Below are 15,253 nucleotides of genomic sequence, written 5' to 3'. Positions count from 1 at the left end.
TGGTATTGTACAAAATATATCCCAAATGCTGACACCTGAAGCTGCATGAAATGAGCAGCAGGAATATCACCTGCAGATCTTTGTTTTGCTCCCCTTGAATCCTCTGCCACAACAGTATGAGCTTTCCCTTAGCCACCCTCTTCATTTTTTTTTGTGACACAACAACATTGGGTATTGTGGTGGATGTTTGGAATAAATTCAGAGGTAAACTTTAAAGCAAAAAAGGACAACCAACTGCCACAAATGTGCAGAAACTAGGGAATTTTAGGTAATTTTTAGTAATCATAGGCAACCAGTATCCGTCTTGCAGGAAAAAAAGTAACTGAGAACCAGTACCTGTCTTGCAAGAGAAATAAAGACAGTTTGTCAAACAGGTCTTACAAATGGGTAAGATGCTGTCAGAAAATCATTACAGGAGTGGCAGAAAACAAAATTATCTTAGATTCACAAACAGATAAATTATAAATACCTATTCAAGTAGGTATATCAGTGTGTGCATGCTACACCTGATCTCTGTTAAACTAGTGTATATCTCTGAGAAGGTGAAAAAAGATACAAAAAGTGTGTTTAAAAGTTGTTAGGCTGTCTGGGATTTTGCTTTCTAACATCCAGGTCTAGGACTGATGCACAGATTCTTCCTCATTGTTTGGAACATTTCTGCAGCTTGCCACGAGACCTCACTGTATTTTCCTTGCAGTAAGAATCTCTGGTGGGGATTTCATGAGGGAAGTATGAGGTTTGTCAGCTGCCCTCCAGAGGTTATCAACACATTGCTCTGCTCAATTAGTTCTAGATTTAAATAAATAAATAGTCACCTCATCCTTCCCCAAATAGCACATTTCAGCCTAAGACAGCAAACAGCTGGAAGCACTTATGTTTTTTGTTTTCTTACTGGATTGGAAAGTATTTGTATTTCCAGTTCTCTTATGCAGATCCTCTCTGGAAACACTGCTAAACTAAGACTAAGTCTCTAATTTAAAATAATAATAATAAGACTATTATTTTGCTATGTCCAATTTGTTTTCAGGTTTCAACAATAAAGTTTTATTTTTATGAATAAGCTGCAAGACTTCCATAATTTATTTTGACTATTCTAAACATACATAGAAAAGGGAAATTAATTTTCCAAAATAGCAACCTACATAACACAGAGACTTGTGGATATATTTGAATAGTATGTCTCTTAGCAACCACTGCCAACCATTTCAAATTGTACATAAGCAGGCTTTAGAAATGAACAGCTAAACTGGTAAATACAGTATTTTATTAAAACATACAGCTGAAAGCCAGAAACACAGCTATACTTAAAAAAAAAAAAAAGCAAAAAGCAATAAAACAAGCACAAAGTTTTTTAGAAGTCCATTAAAACAGCTTTTTTACTTTTTTTTTCATACAGGCATCCTCACTGCCAAGAAACACTTCATAAAAATTTTAAAAAATAAATTTAAAAATTAATTTTGAGAAAAAGCTGATTCCAAATACTCCAAATGTCCCATTTGTGTTGTCAGTGTCATGAGACACCAAAATGCTTCATGTTCTTAAGTCTCAAATTGCTTTCCTGTGTAAGGGATCTCAGCTGCAGATACTCAGGAGTTACTCCTGACACACAACAAACACAATGGGAAGTGGAAGGACATCCCAGCTCCTACAGCTCACCACAAAGTATTTACACACATGGAACTATAACTACTTATATGTAATATATCTATGTGTATATGTATGTCTGAATAGAACTTTTTACAGAAAAGTGTGTATTTTAAGTACACACACTGTGCACAGCAATATAAAAATGTGCATCACCAAACCCCATGGCACAAACATAGGAATCCTTAGAACTCCTTTGACCTCTTAATTGTCATATCATGTTTTCTAACGTGTAGGTTTTAAAATCTCATATTCCCCTCTTTCAGTAGATAATATTCTTCCATTTAGTAGATTTAATGAAAACTTTTTTTTTTAATTAAATCCTTGGTTTAGACCCATTCTCCTGTGCCAAACTGACAGTTTTGAACGTCTTAAAAAGCTTGAGTGGGATGTTGCCAGTCATGACCAAGTTCAGCAGCACAGAACAGGAGCATCTAAGAATTATTTTTACTAGATTTTGAAGGAGAGCACATGCATTCATCCTAATGCAATCCTGCTCTATCTAATCAAACTAAAACCAGCCTGGAAAAACCTGTCAGGAGTGATTTGTCATGCATGTTCTTTTATCTCCACCAGGTACTGGATGAACACATTGGTGCACCTCCTTGTCAAATCAGTACTGAGATGAACAAAAAGGAAAGCACCAGAGGTTTGATCCAGATGAAAAATGCTCTTGTGTTTAGGAGATGGATAAAATAAAAATTTAAGTATATCCTATTGTTTTGTAGGATGAAGAAGGTCTTGTGATATCAAGAAAGAAACTGAATTCCTTTCTTTGAAACTTTGAATGTAAGGGCAGAAATTGCTCTGTTCACTACATTTTTCAGGTATTCTTCATCCAAACAACACAGATGAACAGTAAAAGCACAACTTTTATTGCCTGAGCAGTACAGGGAAAAATAAAAGCTCCATGAGTGATAAGGGGCAAGAGAAAGGTCTTCAGAAATGCTGAGTCTCTCCTGCCAACTCCAGTTGCTTTTTCATTCAAGTGTCAGCCTGCAAGGAAACTCAATTTTCTAACTAAATAGCAATCTTTCTAAATTCCCCTGATTTTCAAAAGCAAGCTACAGACAGCATCAAGCACAAAGTTCTTTTTGACTTTGCAGTTACACAAAAACTCAAAAAGGGAAAACAAAACCCAAGACAGGCCTGTTCTCAAATCTGAAGACAAAAAAAATGTATCTGTGGAGTGTCCTGGCTTATCCCAGAAAACAAATGTATAAACAATACTAAGACACATTAAAACTGGTGTTCAAGTAGTTTCTCTAGATGGAGAGAACAGCATTTTGAGACTACCTGGTAGCAAACTTCTCATTTTTCAACAGTAACTGTTTCAGCTCTGTCTCAAAACCAGTCAAATATTTTGACTGAGGTATTGAAAGTGGATCCAAACCATCTATTTTGTGTATCTATAGTAACAGAGACTGACATATAAACACACACACACATCTTTTTCCATTACCTCCACAGATTGAAAACTTTCATTGTAGATGCTGGTTTAGCCTTTTTTCTGTTGCAAATGAAGTTACACCTTCAAATTCTAAAGTAAATCTTTTGAAAGGATCTTTTTTTCCCAAAAGCAACACTAAGCCTTAAAGAAAACACACCAGCTTACCTGCAATACAAATTTCTGATCTATGTACTTTTTGGCAATGCTGGGCTGAAATTCTTGGCTTTCCAAAAATCGTATGAAAAACTCATATACAAGCTGCAAAAGAAAAAATAAAACATGGGTTTAGTTTATGACTTGATTACTCTTTATATTTTTACTATTTCCCTAAATTATTTTGTTGGAAGATTAAATGCTTATTTTTCCCCAGTACAAAGGGTTAAAAAAAATTGAAAAGATTTTTCTCCTTTAACAAATTGCCACCTTTTAGTTAAAATTAATTACATGAGCCTTTTAAGCTGCTTTTGCTTATTTAACTCCAGTCAAAGACATTTCATCACCAAGAACAGGCACTGCCATCTTGTAATGCTTGTTATCATCTTGTAAAGCTTCCCAGAGTAATTGGGAAGCACATTTAAACTGCCCTCTGAACTGCTGAAGTCACATCAAATAGACACATTACAATTCTGAAGGGGTTGGTGAAACAGTTGGAAATATTTAAATTAAATTAGAAACTGCTTAGAGTAGTGTTCTAGTACAACTTGAAACGCAGAAGAAGAATACAAACCAGAATTTATTCAGAAGTTCCTAACTTACTGTAAAGATTAGCCCCAGGGCAGGAGAAAATCTGCTTATTTTCATGCAATTCCATCTCTACCTAAACTCTTCAGTGGGACAGCAAGACTTTTCATTTAGTGCAGAAAAAGAAGAGTATAAAAACCAGGGAACAAGGAAATGAAGTGAAACAGAGACTGCTGTGGCCTCATAAGACAGCAACTCTGATCTGTCACTGATAATGAGCTACTAGCCAGCCATTCTCTTTGCAGAACCTTTTCATAAAGAGCAGCCATTGAAAACTTCTTCCTTTTTGTCTTTAGTGAGTATGAATATTGATACTGAAAAGGAGAAAGGAAGCTTAAAAATTACATTTTAAAATCATTTTAAGCTCTTCCATGACAGAAATATGCTGAAAAACTGCTGCTGGTACTTTTGAACAGTGTTCTTTGACTTCTCAAAGGAAGCAATAGGAAATCAAAAAGAAGGAGAGAGGTTTAGAAATAAGTTGAGGGAAAAGTGACAGGCTAACATAACACAACATTAAATCATCAGGAAATCAATTCCATTGACTTCTCACAAATACTTTGGTGAATTTCTTCTTGACAATGCTAAGTCATCCACTGGATAAGAAATTCCCTCATTTCCATGCAAGTAATGACTTTTTGAACTGCAGCACCAGTGCCACTGAATGTGCTGTTTCCAGGCAGGCACAGCTCCTCAGAGCTGCCTTGAAGTTTTGAAGATTCTTATTTTTCGTGAAATTTAAATATAAATGAGGGATGAACCTACATTTCAACAGATTGTGAATTAGCACAAAAGAGTGGGGAAAAACGCTCACAGGATTGTACATGCAACTGTAAAATAAAATCCTCATTTCAGGCTGGGATCAATTCTGCTCCTTTGCTCACAAAAACTCCCAAACTCCACAAACCATTACTCAAGCAAACTTCCTGCAAATTTACCAGTGGTGTGAGTCATTATCCTGACTAACACACACAGGATCTTCATCTATATTTTCTATAAAGGAATTTACTGTATTAGTATCAAGGATGGTTTCTCCAGTTTAGTTTAAGTTCCCCATTCAAAATCACAGAACGATGGAATGGTTTGGGTTGGAAAGGACATTAAAGATCACCTCATTTCACCCCCTCTGCCAGGAGCAGGGACACCTTTCCCAAGACCAGGTTGCTCATCCAACCTAGCCTTCAACACTCCCAGAGATGGGGTAGCCACAGCTTCTCTGGGCAACCTGTGAGGCTGTGAGGCCCTGGCACACAAGTCAAGAGCTTCTTAACAAAGTGTAATCTGAATCTCTCCTTGTCCTATCACTATCTGACCATGTAAAAAGCCACTTGTTTTTATACAAGCTCCCTTTCAAGTACAGGAAGGCTGCAATGGGGATCTCCTGGAGCCTTGTCTTCTCCAGGATGAACAACCCTGTTCTCTCAGCCTGTGCTCACAGGCAGGTGCTCCAGCCCTCTGACCATCTTTGCACCCTCCTCTCTGGACCCACTCCAACAGGTCCACAATTTTCTTGCGCTAATAACTCCAGACCTGGATGCAGTGTTATTCCACATGGGGGTCTCAAAATCCCTTGTTTTGACAAATGAAATTCAGAGGAAGGGATGCTTAGTGAGCTTGAATCCTGCTCCAAACACCTGGGATCAAACTTTGACTCGAGGAGAGGAAGGAGGACTTAGATAGGGATGCAGCTTCTCATTCATTTTTCTGATCAGCTGCCAACACCTGTGCACTTTCCTATGAATATTAACCACCTCAAGAAAGCAAAACTGCCAGCAGTGGCATCCTCACAATGCTGTTGCTGCAGTTGAAAAATACTTGTGCATCAAAGCAGTTGGGAAAGCTAAATAATTTCTAAATCAGTGAAGGAAAATAGGAATATGAGGGACACCATCAATATAATTTTGAAAGAAAGCTTTAACATTTTGGAAATATCACAAAGTTCTCACCCTTCTCTGCAGGGTACTATATTAGAATCATAAACAGTATTAATAAATGCTAGTGTCTCACAGACTAGTTCTGATTCACAAGTTAAAAAAAAGCTGAGAAAATTATTAGATACACCAAGCAATGACAAGAACTTCTTCTGAGGTAAATAATCAAAAACCTGTAAGTGCGGCCACGATGCCTCCAAGGTGGGCTCATCTTCTTCTGGGTCAAATTCATTGCTGTCACTAGGTGGGAGAGTTCTGAAGATATTGCAAGATACCTGAAAAGGCAAAGAAAGGAGGATGAGATCCATTCTGCCAACAGGTAATAGATTTGAGGACCCTGTATGTCTGTACCAGCTCCATCCTCCATCACTTAATCACTGTTTCTTTTCCTGCTGGGCTAAGGAACATGTCACAGGGCTAAGGAACCTGTCACTTTACAAACCTGCCACCAGCCTTGGCTCTTCTCCTTTCCTCTGATATCCCAACATTACCCATGTTCCAGAGAAGCCCACCAACATGTAATTCCCAATCCTGATGGGCATCAGTGGGAGCCAGGACTGTTTAAGAGTTGTAGGGAATACCATCAACTCGTGTTTGTAAGCGTTGTTATACAGCATTTGGTTATTTTTGTCTGTACAGAGAAACATTAATGATTAAGGTCTCATCTGTCAGCACTTGCTAGGAGTTACCAGTGCTACTCACACATTAAATGCTTGGACACCTCATGCCAAGTACAGAACTTGGTACTAAATGAAAGCAAATAATAGTATTTGCTCGACACTTAGCCTACATTTTATTTCATGGCTGGCTCGCTTTGCTTAATCTTATTTAGAGGTACTTTGGTGAGACTGCCTGGCTTTGTGAGGTTCATGCTATCAGCAAAGACTGAGCCAGAGAGCTTTCCTGGGTTAATTAGAGTGCTGAATGGAGCGTACAGCTTATTATGCAGCAAATCTGATAACTGCAAACATGCTGTAGGGCCCCTCTGCACTCGGAAGGTGATGATGTGCCTTCCTTGCTCTGCTCCTGCGCATTTGACCCATCCCTAAGCTGGTTAATCAAACAGCTGGGAAAAGCAGCATGTTATCCCCTAATCTATACATGACCCCTTCATAGTAGTTCAGACAAACTAAGCTATTTAAGACACAAAACTAGTATGCTCTTCAGCATCCTTGTTTATTTTCCCAGCCTTTTTGCTCCTGTAGATGTTTTAGTCTGTAAGGAGTATCTTCAGTGTGTTGGCAACTTAGTGAGAAAGGGCACTTTAAAGCCCACAGTTTAAATACAATCCAAATACTGATAAAACCAGATTTAATTAGGGTGAAGTTTTAGAATTTGCAAGACAAACAGAACAGATTCAGGCACTGCAGAAACAGAAAGATGAAAGAGGCAAGTGCAGGAAAGCACACGTGGTGCACCCGAGTGAGGGATGTTCACTGAACACAAAAGAGTGAGCAAGGCAAACCAGTGAGCACAGAAAACAAGAGGCCACACTGGTTTGTGCTGGGACTTGTCCCTTCCTGCCACAAGAGGGTGTGTGCCACTGCAGTTCCAGTCCTGCAGGCTCTACAGGAGCCCCACTCTGTAAAGCTCAGCACTGCTTTCAGCCTGGAGAAACTCAGCACTTACTGCAGCCTGTGCTGATGGTACTGAGCTCCTCCTGCCCTGTGCCACAGCAGCTGAGTGACTGCCAGCATTCATTAGGAGAAGATCTTTTCCTCCTTTCTCCAGCCTCTTCCCCAACTCATTCACTTCTCTCAAGAACCCCTTCATGAAGAGACATTTCTGATCTCATGAGAAGTCAACTAACTATTCCAGGAATACACACAAGTTACAGTTTGTCTTTCCTCAAGGATTCCTGAGCTCCTCCTCCTACTACCTCTGATATGAAAATGCAGGAGGAGGAGGAGAATGATCGCAATTAGCAAGACAGAGTTTCTATGGTAGAACTCAAGAGAGGATAGACAGCCCAAAGGACTCCCAACTAAAAAGTTGGAAATGTACCTTGAATCCAAACATTTGGGATTCTAAAATACTTACTCAAGCATTTTTTGGTAATGCTTCACAGTCAAAAATCCCAGCTCTCTCAGGATTTGGATCAAAATAAGAAACTAAGAAAACCAAAGGCAGCTTTTTCCCCCCTTTTCTGCTTTAAATTTCATTTGAAATAAGAAAGAAAATTTTCTGCAAATTTAACTACACATGTATTATTAAAACTTGTACTACAGATCACTCATCAGCTGTTTTGTTTAGAAATTGGAACAAATACTGAATTATGGCACAAGCAAAACCTGCAAGGGAAAGTACATACTTTCAGAATGAAGAGCTAAATAAAGACAAATTCCTGTGAGACTCAAATTAAGACAAACCAAGCCTCAAGCAGTTAGTGCCAGGGCCTTACCAGCATGACAGAAGTATGAGAGGTTCAGCAACAATTCGCTGAGTTCCAGCACAGACACCTGGATCTTGAGCTTGGGACAAAATTAGTATGATCTCTGGAGAGTGCCTATTAAAAAATGCCAGTCTCAAGGCAACTCAAAAGCAGGTTTTTTTTGCATAAGAAAATTAACATGCAGGAGTAAATGCAATGCAAGCTAGAATATGGTCCTAGTATGCGGTTTGCTCTCTTTAATTTTCTGGTTTGCATTAGGAATAAAGATAAGCTATGTGGAGCCAAAATGCAGATACCCTCCTGAGGAGAACAGACAGAGCAGGTTATCTTTAAGTGATTTCCCCAGGTTATCATAACTTTAGGAGATAATGTGTGCCATTACAGTTACATTAATCACCACAACACAGCACGATAGCTCATTTACATGCAGCGTCAATTTATAGCACGCTTATCTAAATCAGTAGCCTCTGGGTGGTTAATGTTTATAGCCTCTAAGGGAGAACTGAAGGCAACAAGTCCTTCCATGCATGAACTGCCCAGCTGTATGTTGGACACCCTGACAGCCACCACACAACACAGGAACACACTGCATCAGATCTGGAAAGACTTTTTCTCAGATAGGCATAAGGCAGCTATTTAGAATTTATCCCTGGGCCCAAGAAGCATGCCAAAATTCCTTCAGCTGGAGAGCTGAACCATTTCTCTCCTGACCTTTCTTGGATCATCAAGCCAGAGGACATCCCTGCCAGCCTGCATACACAGTCCCCAGTGATTCCTGTCCCAAAGCCAACACAAATGACTATGGATCGATGCTGACTTCCGTCTGCCACCGATTAGGAACGCCTCCAAGCCCAGATGATCCTTTGGAAGGCAAACCAGAACTCCAATATTCTAGAAAGTTGTACCAAGACAGATGTCCCCTCTCTGTCCTCAAAAACAACTGCACCATGCTCTCCATGGCTGTACCTTTCAGAAGCACACACCAAACTGGGTGTACAAAGTCCACCACAGCTCCTCCACCACGCAGAATCTCAACATCCAAGCGCCAGAAACCAACTTAACAAGCAGTTAAATCTACCCATTGGCACTGAATCAAAAACATCCCAGACCAAAGTGGAAATGCTGAGATGACAGATTTCCAGACTGGAGATGCACAGAAACCTCTGAGCTCTGTGTCAGTGTATCAGTCAGGGACAAGTCACAGAATCATGGAGTGGTTTGGGTTGGAAGGGACCTTTGAGGTCATCTCATTCCAACACCCTGCCATGGGCAGGGATGCCACCCACTGGACCAGGCTGCTGCAAGCCCCATCCAGCCTGGCTTTGAACACTTCCAGGGACAGGGCAATCACAACTTCTCTGGGCAATCTGTGCCAGTGCTTCACTTGCCCTCTTAATAAAGAATTTCTTCTTAAGATCTCATCTAAACACCTAAGTCCAGCCAAATGCAAGACAAAAACTCTCCCAGGCAATTATATTTTTAAAAACAAGCAAGACAGGGAAGTCTGCTCTGTAACCACCCTGAAAGTGAGCTGCAATTTCTGACCAGATCTGATGGCTGGTACCTGGCAATGCACAACCACAAAATTAGGAATATACAGGTCAAAGCATCAAGCTTCAAGAAATCTTTATCACCACATTTGTATTTGAAATAACTTTTAGAAAAGAAGGTAGTAAGAGGCTCAAGTCTGAAGTCAGAATTCCTATTTTGAGAAGTCCTCTATTTTCCCCCCACTGGAGTGCTATAAAAGTGACAATGGTGTAACAGAAACACTTCACAAATTGTATTGCAGCTGAGCACTTCTACTCTGTGCTGTTTGAAACAAAGATTTTTTTTATCAGTAATAGTCTTCCTGAATCAAAGCTGAAATGAAAACAAATACACACACTGCAAAGTTTAATGTATTCTCTATATAAAGCCAGAGTAAATGGATACCCATTTAGCTTACAGGGAACACCTGTTCTTCAATAACAAATATGTGGAATCATCCCAATAAACCCCATGTACATATAAAATTGAAACCCAGTATCTCTGCTCACAATGTTTAAACTGCTGTGCATAATAATAACATAGAGAAGCAATAAAATGTAATTAAGTCATAACATGAAGCCATGCTATGCTGGAGACAACACTGGCCTCTAGAAAAGACCCTGGACTTGTCCTTCTGAAACATATCTGCATATGTTTTAATATCATTTACAGATTTACATATTCTAGAGCCTGAAGCAACTACTGCAGTCACTCAGCTATAATCTCTCTATAAAACCCGCTGAATTGTTCCCAGAAGTTTGACTAAAGAACATCTTACAAAATGTAGTATCTAATTTTATCTTAAAAGATTATAAACTGTTCCACCAGCTCTCTTTTCCTAAAGTTTCCCTACTAATTTAGCTACAGCACTGTTTCTGATCTCAAGGTTGACTCTGCCGGATACCCTGTTGGTTCTTGTTAAACCACCAGATCTCTTTTACACCTGTATATACATATATATATATTTGCATATGCAGTATGTGTCTATCTATAGATAGGTATTTTTATATAGACATGACAACTCTCAACCTCTGTGTCGTTAAATGGAAAAACAAAGCTCCTAAACCCAGGCAGTTGTTGGTTTCTCTGTTTGTTTTTAATCCTGTGATTATTTTTGCTTCCTTCCTTTGACCTCCCACCTGTGCACAAGTGCACTGGGGTATATATAAAAAGCCAGACCATCTCCCTCTTTCTTCCTGCATGTTGTCATATTAATTTATCGACATTCACTTCTTTGAACAGTGCAGTGTACCAGAAATTCATATTAAGATACTCACGATAAGCAATCCACAATGCTCAGGTTCTTTTCTGCACCACTGCTTGCCTGAATACAGTCTTTCAGGGCTTAATATTATATGCCTTCTTTTGCCCAGCAGCACTGCTTTTGACTTGGCTGCATCAAAATGAACCACACTGGATTGTGAACAGAGTCAACAATCCAGATCACAGTCTGGGGGGAAAACAGTTCTTCTCATTTTCCCTTGACCTTTAAGTCTTCTAAGAATTCAATCAATAACCTGCAAGAATTTAGCTCTGGATCAGGGCTCCTAAACTTGTTAGCCTGCCATCACCCACTTCAGTGGTGGTAGCAGCTTCCATCCATACAGATGAGGAAGCAGCAAACCAGAGATCCTTGGGCAATGCTTGTCTTGGCAGAACTACAACAGGAGCGAGTTTGTAGGAGAAAACAGCTGGAGCTCAGGTGCAATGTCCACACCATGTGTGTTTAGAGGAAGAGCTGCTTTCTAGTGATATCCTGCACTGAAAAAAGCAGTAGCTATACTCCTGCAGGGGATGCTTTGCCCAAAAGAAACCAAATTTACAAACCCTGAAGCTTCTCAGAGGACCACAGAATGGTTTGGGTTGGAAGGGACATTACAGGTCATCTAATTCCAATCTGCCCTGCCTCAGGTAGAGACACTTTCCACTTGCTCCAAGCCCCATCCAACCTGGGTTTAAACAATTCCAGGGATGAGGCAGCCACAGCCACTCTGGGCAACCTGTGCCAGTGGCTCCCCAACCTAACAGTGAAGAATTCCATCCTGACACGTAATCTAGCCCTGTCCCCTTCCAAATTCAAGCCATTACCCTTTGTTCTCCCCTTCCAGTTTAAAGCCATTACCCCTCGTTCCTATCTTGCTCGCTCTGACAAGAACCAAGGTGGATGATGACACTTTGGATCTGAATTAGAAGTGTTAGCTCAGTCCCCAGCCCTGGGTACCACCTCCTCACTGCTGGGAACTGGAGCTCTGCAATTCCACTCTAGGTCACCTAGACCCAAACTATATCTGGGTACCCTACCAGTAACCCCATTCATCACTATCTCCCCTGTAACTAAATTTTCAGATGATTCAATTGAAGAATTATTTGTTTAATGTGTGCCAAGGTAATTCTATAATACAGTCTGAAAAAGCATAGCAGTAGCTAAGTATCTTGGACAAAATAAAGCACAGTACCAGCAGAAAGAGCCCCTCAGCTCCAGAGCAGGCAGGAAATCAAGTGAAAGCCTGCCAATGAATGAACTTGAACTCTAGACAGCATTACAAAACTCATGCTGTTCTGGACTCCAAACTAAAGAACAAAACACACAATTCAAAACTCAGGAAAACAATCCCTCAGAAGCAGATTAACACTGTGCTTGTCTGTAGACAAAATGCTTTAAAGGTACTTAAGAGGATGACACAGCCAAAAGAGGGTGTGGGGATGTAAAGTTCCTTTAAATAAATAAATAAATAAATAGATAAATAAAGCTCAAGTGCTTCTTGAACAAGACAGTGTTTTTTCCAGTTTATTTCTTTGCTTCAGACCTAGTCACTGCACTGTTATGCAGATAAAGCCTGACAGATGCAAGGCCCATGTCACCAACCACAGCAATAATGGATACAGGTAAATGTAATTACAGACTGTCCAGAAAAATTATTAGGGACAACTGCTGCAAGAGGAGCTGCCTCCAGCTGGGTTTTTTTTGGGAAGGGCATAAAACATCAGAGCCTCTTCTTTTAATAAGCAGTGTACATTTAATACGAGCTAGGCGTATAAAGAATGTGAGTAACAAAAACATCTAACAAAAGTATTTAGAAATAATGCATAAAAGAAATCAAAGTTAGATTCCTTTCTTGCTTCTATGGAATTGATAGCCCTCACATTAAAGAAAGAAGAACAGAATTTAAAATATTATGTGATTTTATGTGGAGATTTTTTAACAATAGCGTGTTTGCTCCATTATGACTGCACCTACATGACAATTTTTAATCAAAAAACATTTGGTGGGGGGGGGGAAATCAAAGGACATTGCATTTTCCTTCCAGCATTTCAGATGCCTTCAAAATCTGTTCTGCTTCCACTGAGTCAAGTTAAGTTCAAGATTAATTCCTAATACTTTACAGAATTCCTGAACTTACATAAAATTCCCATTAGAAAGGGATATGATTTGTCAATTCTTGTGAGAGTACATGATTTCATTAATTTCCCTTAAACTCAAAATGACATTCATATTATATTTTGAAATCTAATGCAAGAAGCAACAGGAAAATACACACAGGCTTTTTGTTAAATGAAAAAGGTAAGACTGAATATAGGTGGGCCTGCAGAAAAATCTCTGTCCAAGAACATTTTAATACAGAAACTCTGAAGATGTCATACTTAGTCACAAGACATAGCTAAAGCCATAGAAAATATAAAAACCATAATGCCTATGAAGTCTAACAGCTAGAACACTTCCTAAAAATAGGTTCCTCAACATACTAAAAAAAATCATGGCTTAGCAAGATACTCTTTATGTTTAACGGGTCTGTCACAAACAAACTCCTGAACAGACTCTGCTCTCACATCTGTTGAGACAAACCTGCAGTAAAAACGAATGCAATCTCTCTAGATTTATGTCAATAGAAACAAGAGAGAGAGGAGGAAAAAAAACAAACCCAAACCAGAATCTGACCTTTAAAATGCATTTTTTGTGTTTATTTGGGTATTGATTTAACCAAGTTTCTTTCCCTGCGTTGCTTAACACAGCTTCTACACCACATGACATCTCCTATGATGTTTCACTTGGGCTGTACAGAAATTACAGTCTTATTTTACTCAATTTGCCATTACAGAAAAGATAAAGATGACAATGGGAAGCCAGAGGCATTTCAGCACTTAGAAAAGGGAACAAAGTATCACTACTCCATTCTAAAAGATGTATCTGAAGAGAGTTTCATTAGCCATCTCCTGTGGGCTGGCAAACACACCCTGATGTGTAAACCTCAGGGCCCAGGTCTACAATTTCTAAAGAAGCAAGTAGGAGAGCTGAAAGGTTGCTCACGAACAAAGAGATTCATCCAGACTTCTCAGTTTAAAAGCCTGTCAATTTTTTTGTTCTTTTTTAAAATTAAATAGATCAGTTTCCTCAATCTATGTCTTAACATCCATAAAACACAAACTAGCTCTACCACATACACCCTTCAGGATACCACAGACAAAAACAAACATTTATTTCCTTCATCTACCACTGCCTAATCTACCAGCAAAAATCAGTATCATTAGCTTAAGCCTCCACATTTTGCTCAGACAGGAATAAATTTTAGATTAAGTGTCCAATTATTGGCTCATAAAGTCCTATCACTGGCATTTCCTTCTTAGCAGAGTGTGGCTTAATTGGCAAGGCCATTTTTCCTGAGACTTGCCTAATTCTAAAGAATGTCATCTGCCCTTCTGAACAACACATCAAACTGCAGGGGAAGCAGGCTGAGCAATCCCCTCCTGAATAAATCTGTTCAGCTCATGGCCATTAACACAAATCCCAATCACTCTCCCCATCAACTGATACTGACGACACAGATGAGGTCTCTGCAACTTGCTTTGGTGGTCATTAGGAGATTCGTTTTCTGTTTATTTTTTTTGAATAACAAATAACATGCCAGACACTGTATCAAGCTATAGAGAGTGGTTTCAGGAAGCAGATTTGCACACAGGTTGACAAACAGCCAAGTGGTTTCACATTTAGCTATATACAACATAGTATCACATGCTCAAGAGAAGAAGAAAACATGTGATATTACAAGCATGGATAAAGCTTTTAATGGCATAAATTTTAGATGGTCGGCATGAAGAACATCTATAAGTTATCTAGCTGCCACAAACCCTTTTTCAAACCCTTATATTTTAGAAGCAATTAAAAATCTCAGCTCTTCTGAAGAATTCTCCTGGCAACCTTTTCCTTGCCTAGCATGTCTACAGCCAAACACCTTCTGGGTCACTAACAGAGATCATTAACATACACATACATCATAGAACCTTAAAACAAAGAAGTTTCTTCCACAGATACTACTTTTTTGAACATTTTATGTGATTTAGATGAGAAAACAGTTTAGCTATTAATCCTTCTCTATGAATATTAGTAACTTTAAAAATACCAGTTTTAGACTGGTACACTTTTTTTTCCTGCTCCTGGATGATGTTAAAACTCACAAAACAACTTTTTTTCCTTTCACCTCCAAATCACAGTAGCTCAAAGGGACAAGCAGGAAATATTAATTCTCAGATTCATAAAGACTCAACATAACAGTGCAGAGATCTTTCAAA

General features: G+C 39.2%; 1 protein-coding gene across 3 annotated transcripts in view; it reads right to left on the bottom strand.

The window, feature by feature from the left end:
* The window catches only part of PPP2R5E (protein phosphatase 2 regulatory subunit B'epsilon), a 74,373-nt gene that overhangs the window by 14,079 nt on the left and 45,041 nt on the right, over positions 1–15,253 (bottom strand). For all 3 annotated transcript variants that reach the window (XM_038137272.1, XM_038137271.1, XM_038137270.1), the window contains exons 4-5: positions 5,940–6,041; positions 3,260–3,352 (exon numbers count right to left, since the gene is read on the bottom strand). In XM_038137272.1, coding sequence (XP_037993200.1) covers positions 3,260–3,352; positions 5,940–6,041 — 195 coding nt within the window. The remainder of the gene's footprint in view (positions 1–3,259; positions 3,353–5,939; positions 6,042–15,253) is intronic.

This window comes from Motacilla alba, chromosome 5, assembly GCF_015832195.1.
Source record: "Motacilla alba alba isolate MOTALB_02 chromosome 5, Motacilla_alba_V1.0_pri, whole genome shotgun sequence".
In the NCBI taxonomy this organism is placed as follows: domain Eukaryota; kingdom Metazoa; phylum Chordata; class Aves; order Passeriformes; family Motacillidae; genus Motacilla; species Motacilla alba.
Note: the sequence above shows the minus strand (reverse complement) of the source record. Positions and strands in the feature narration are given on the sequence as shown.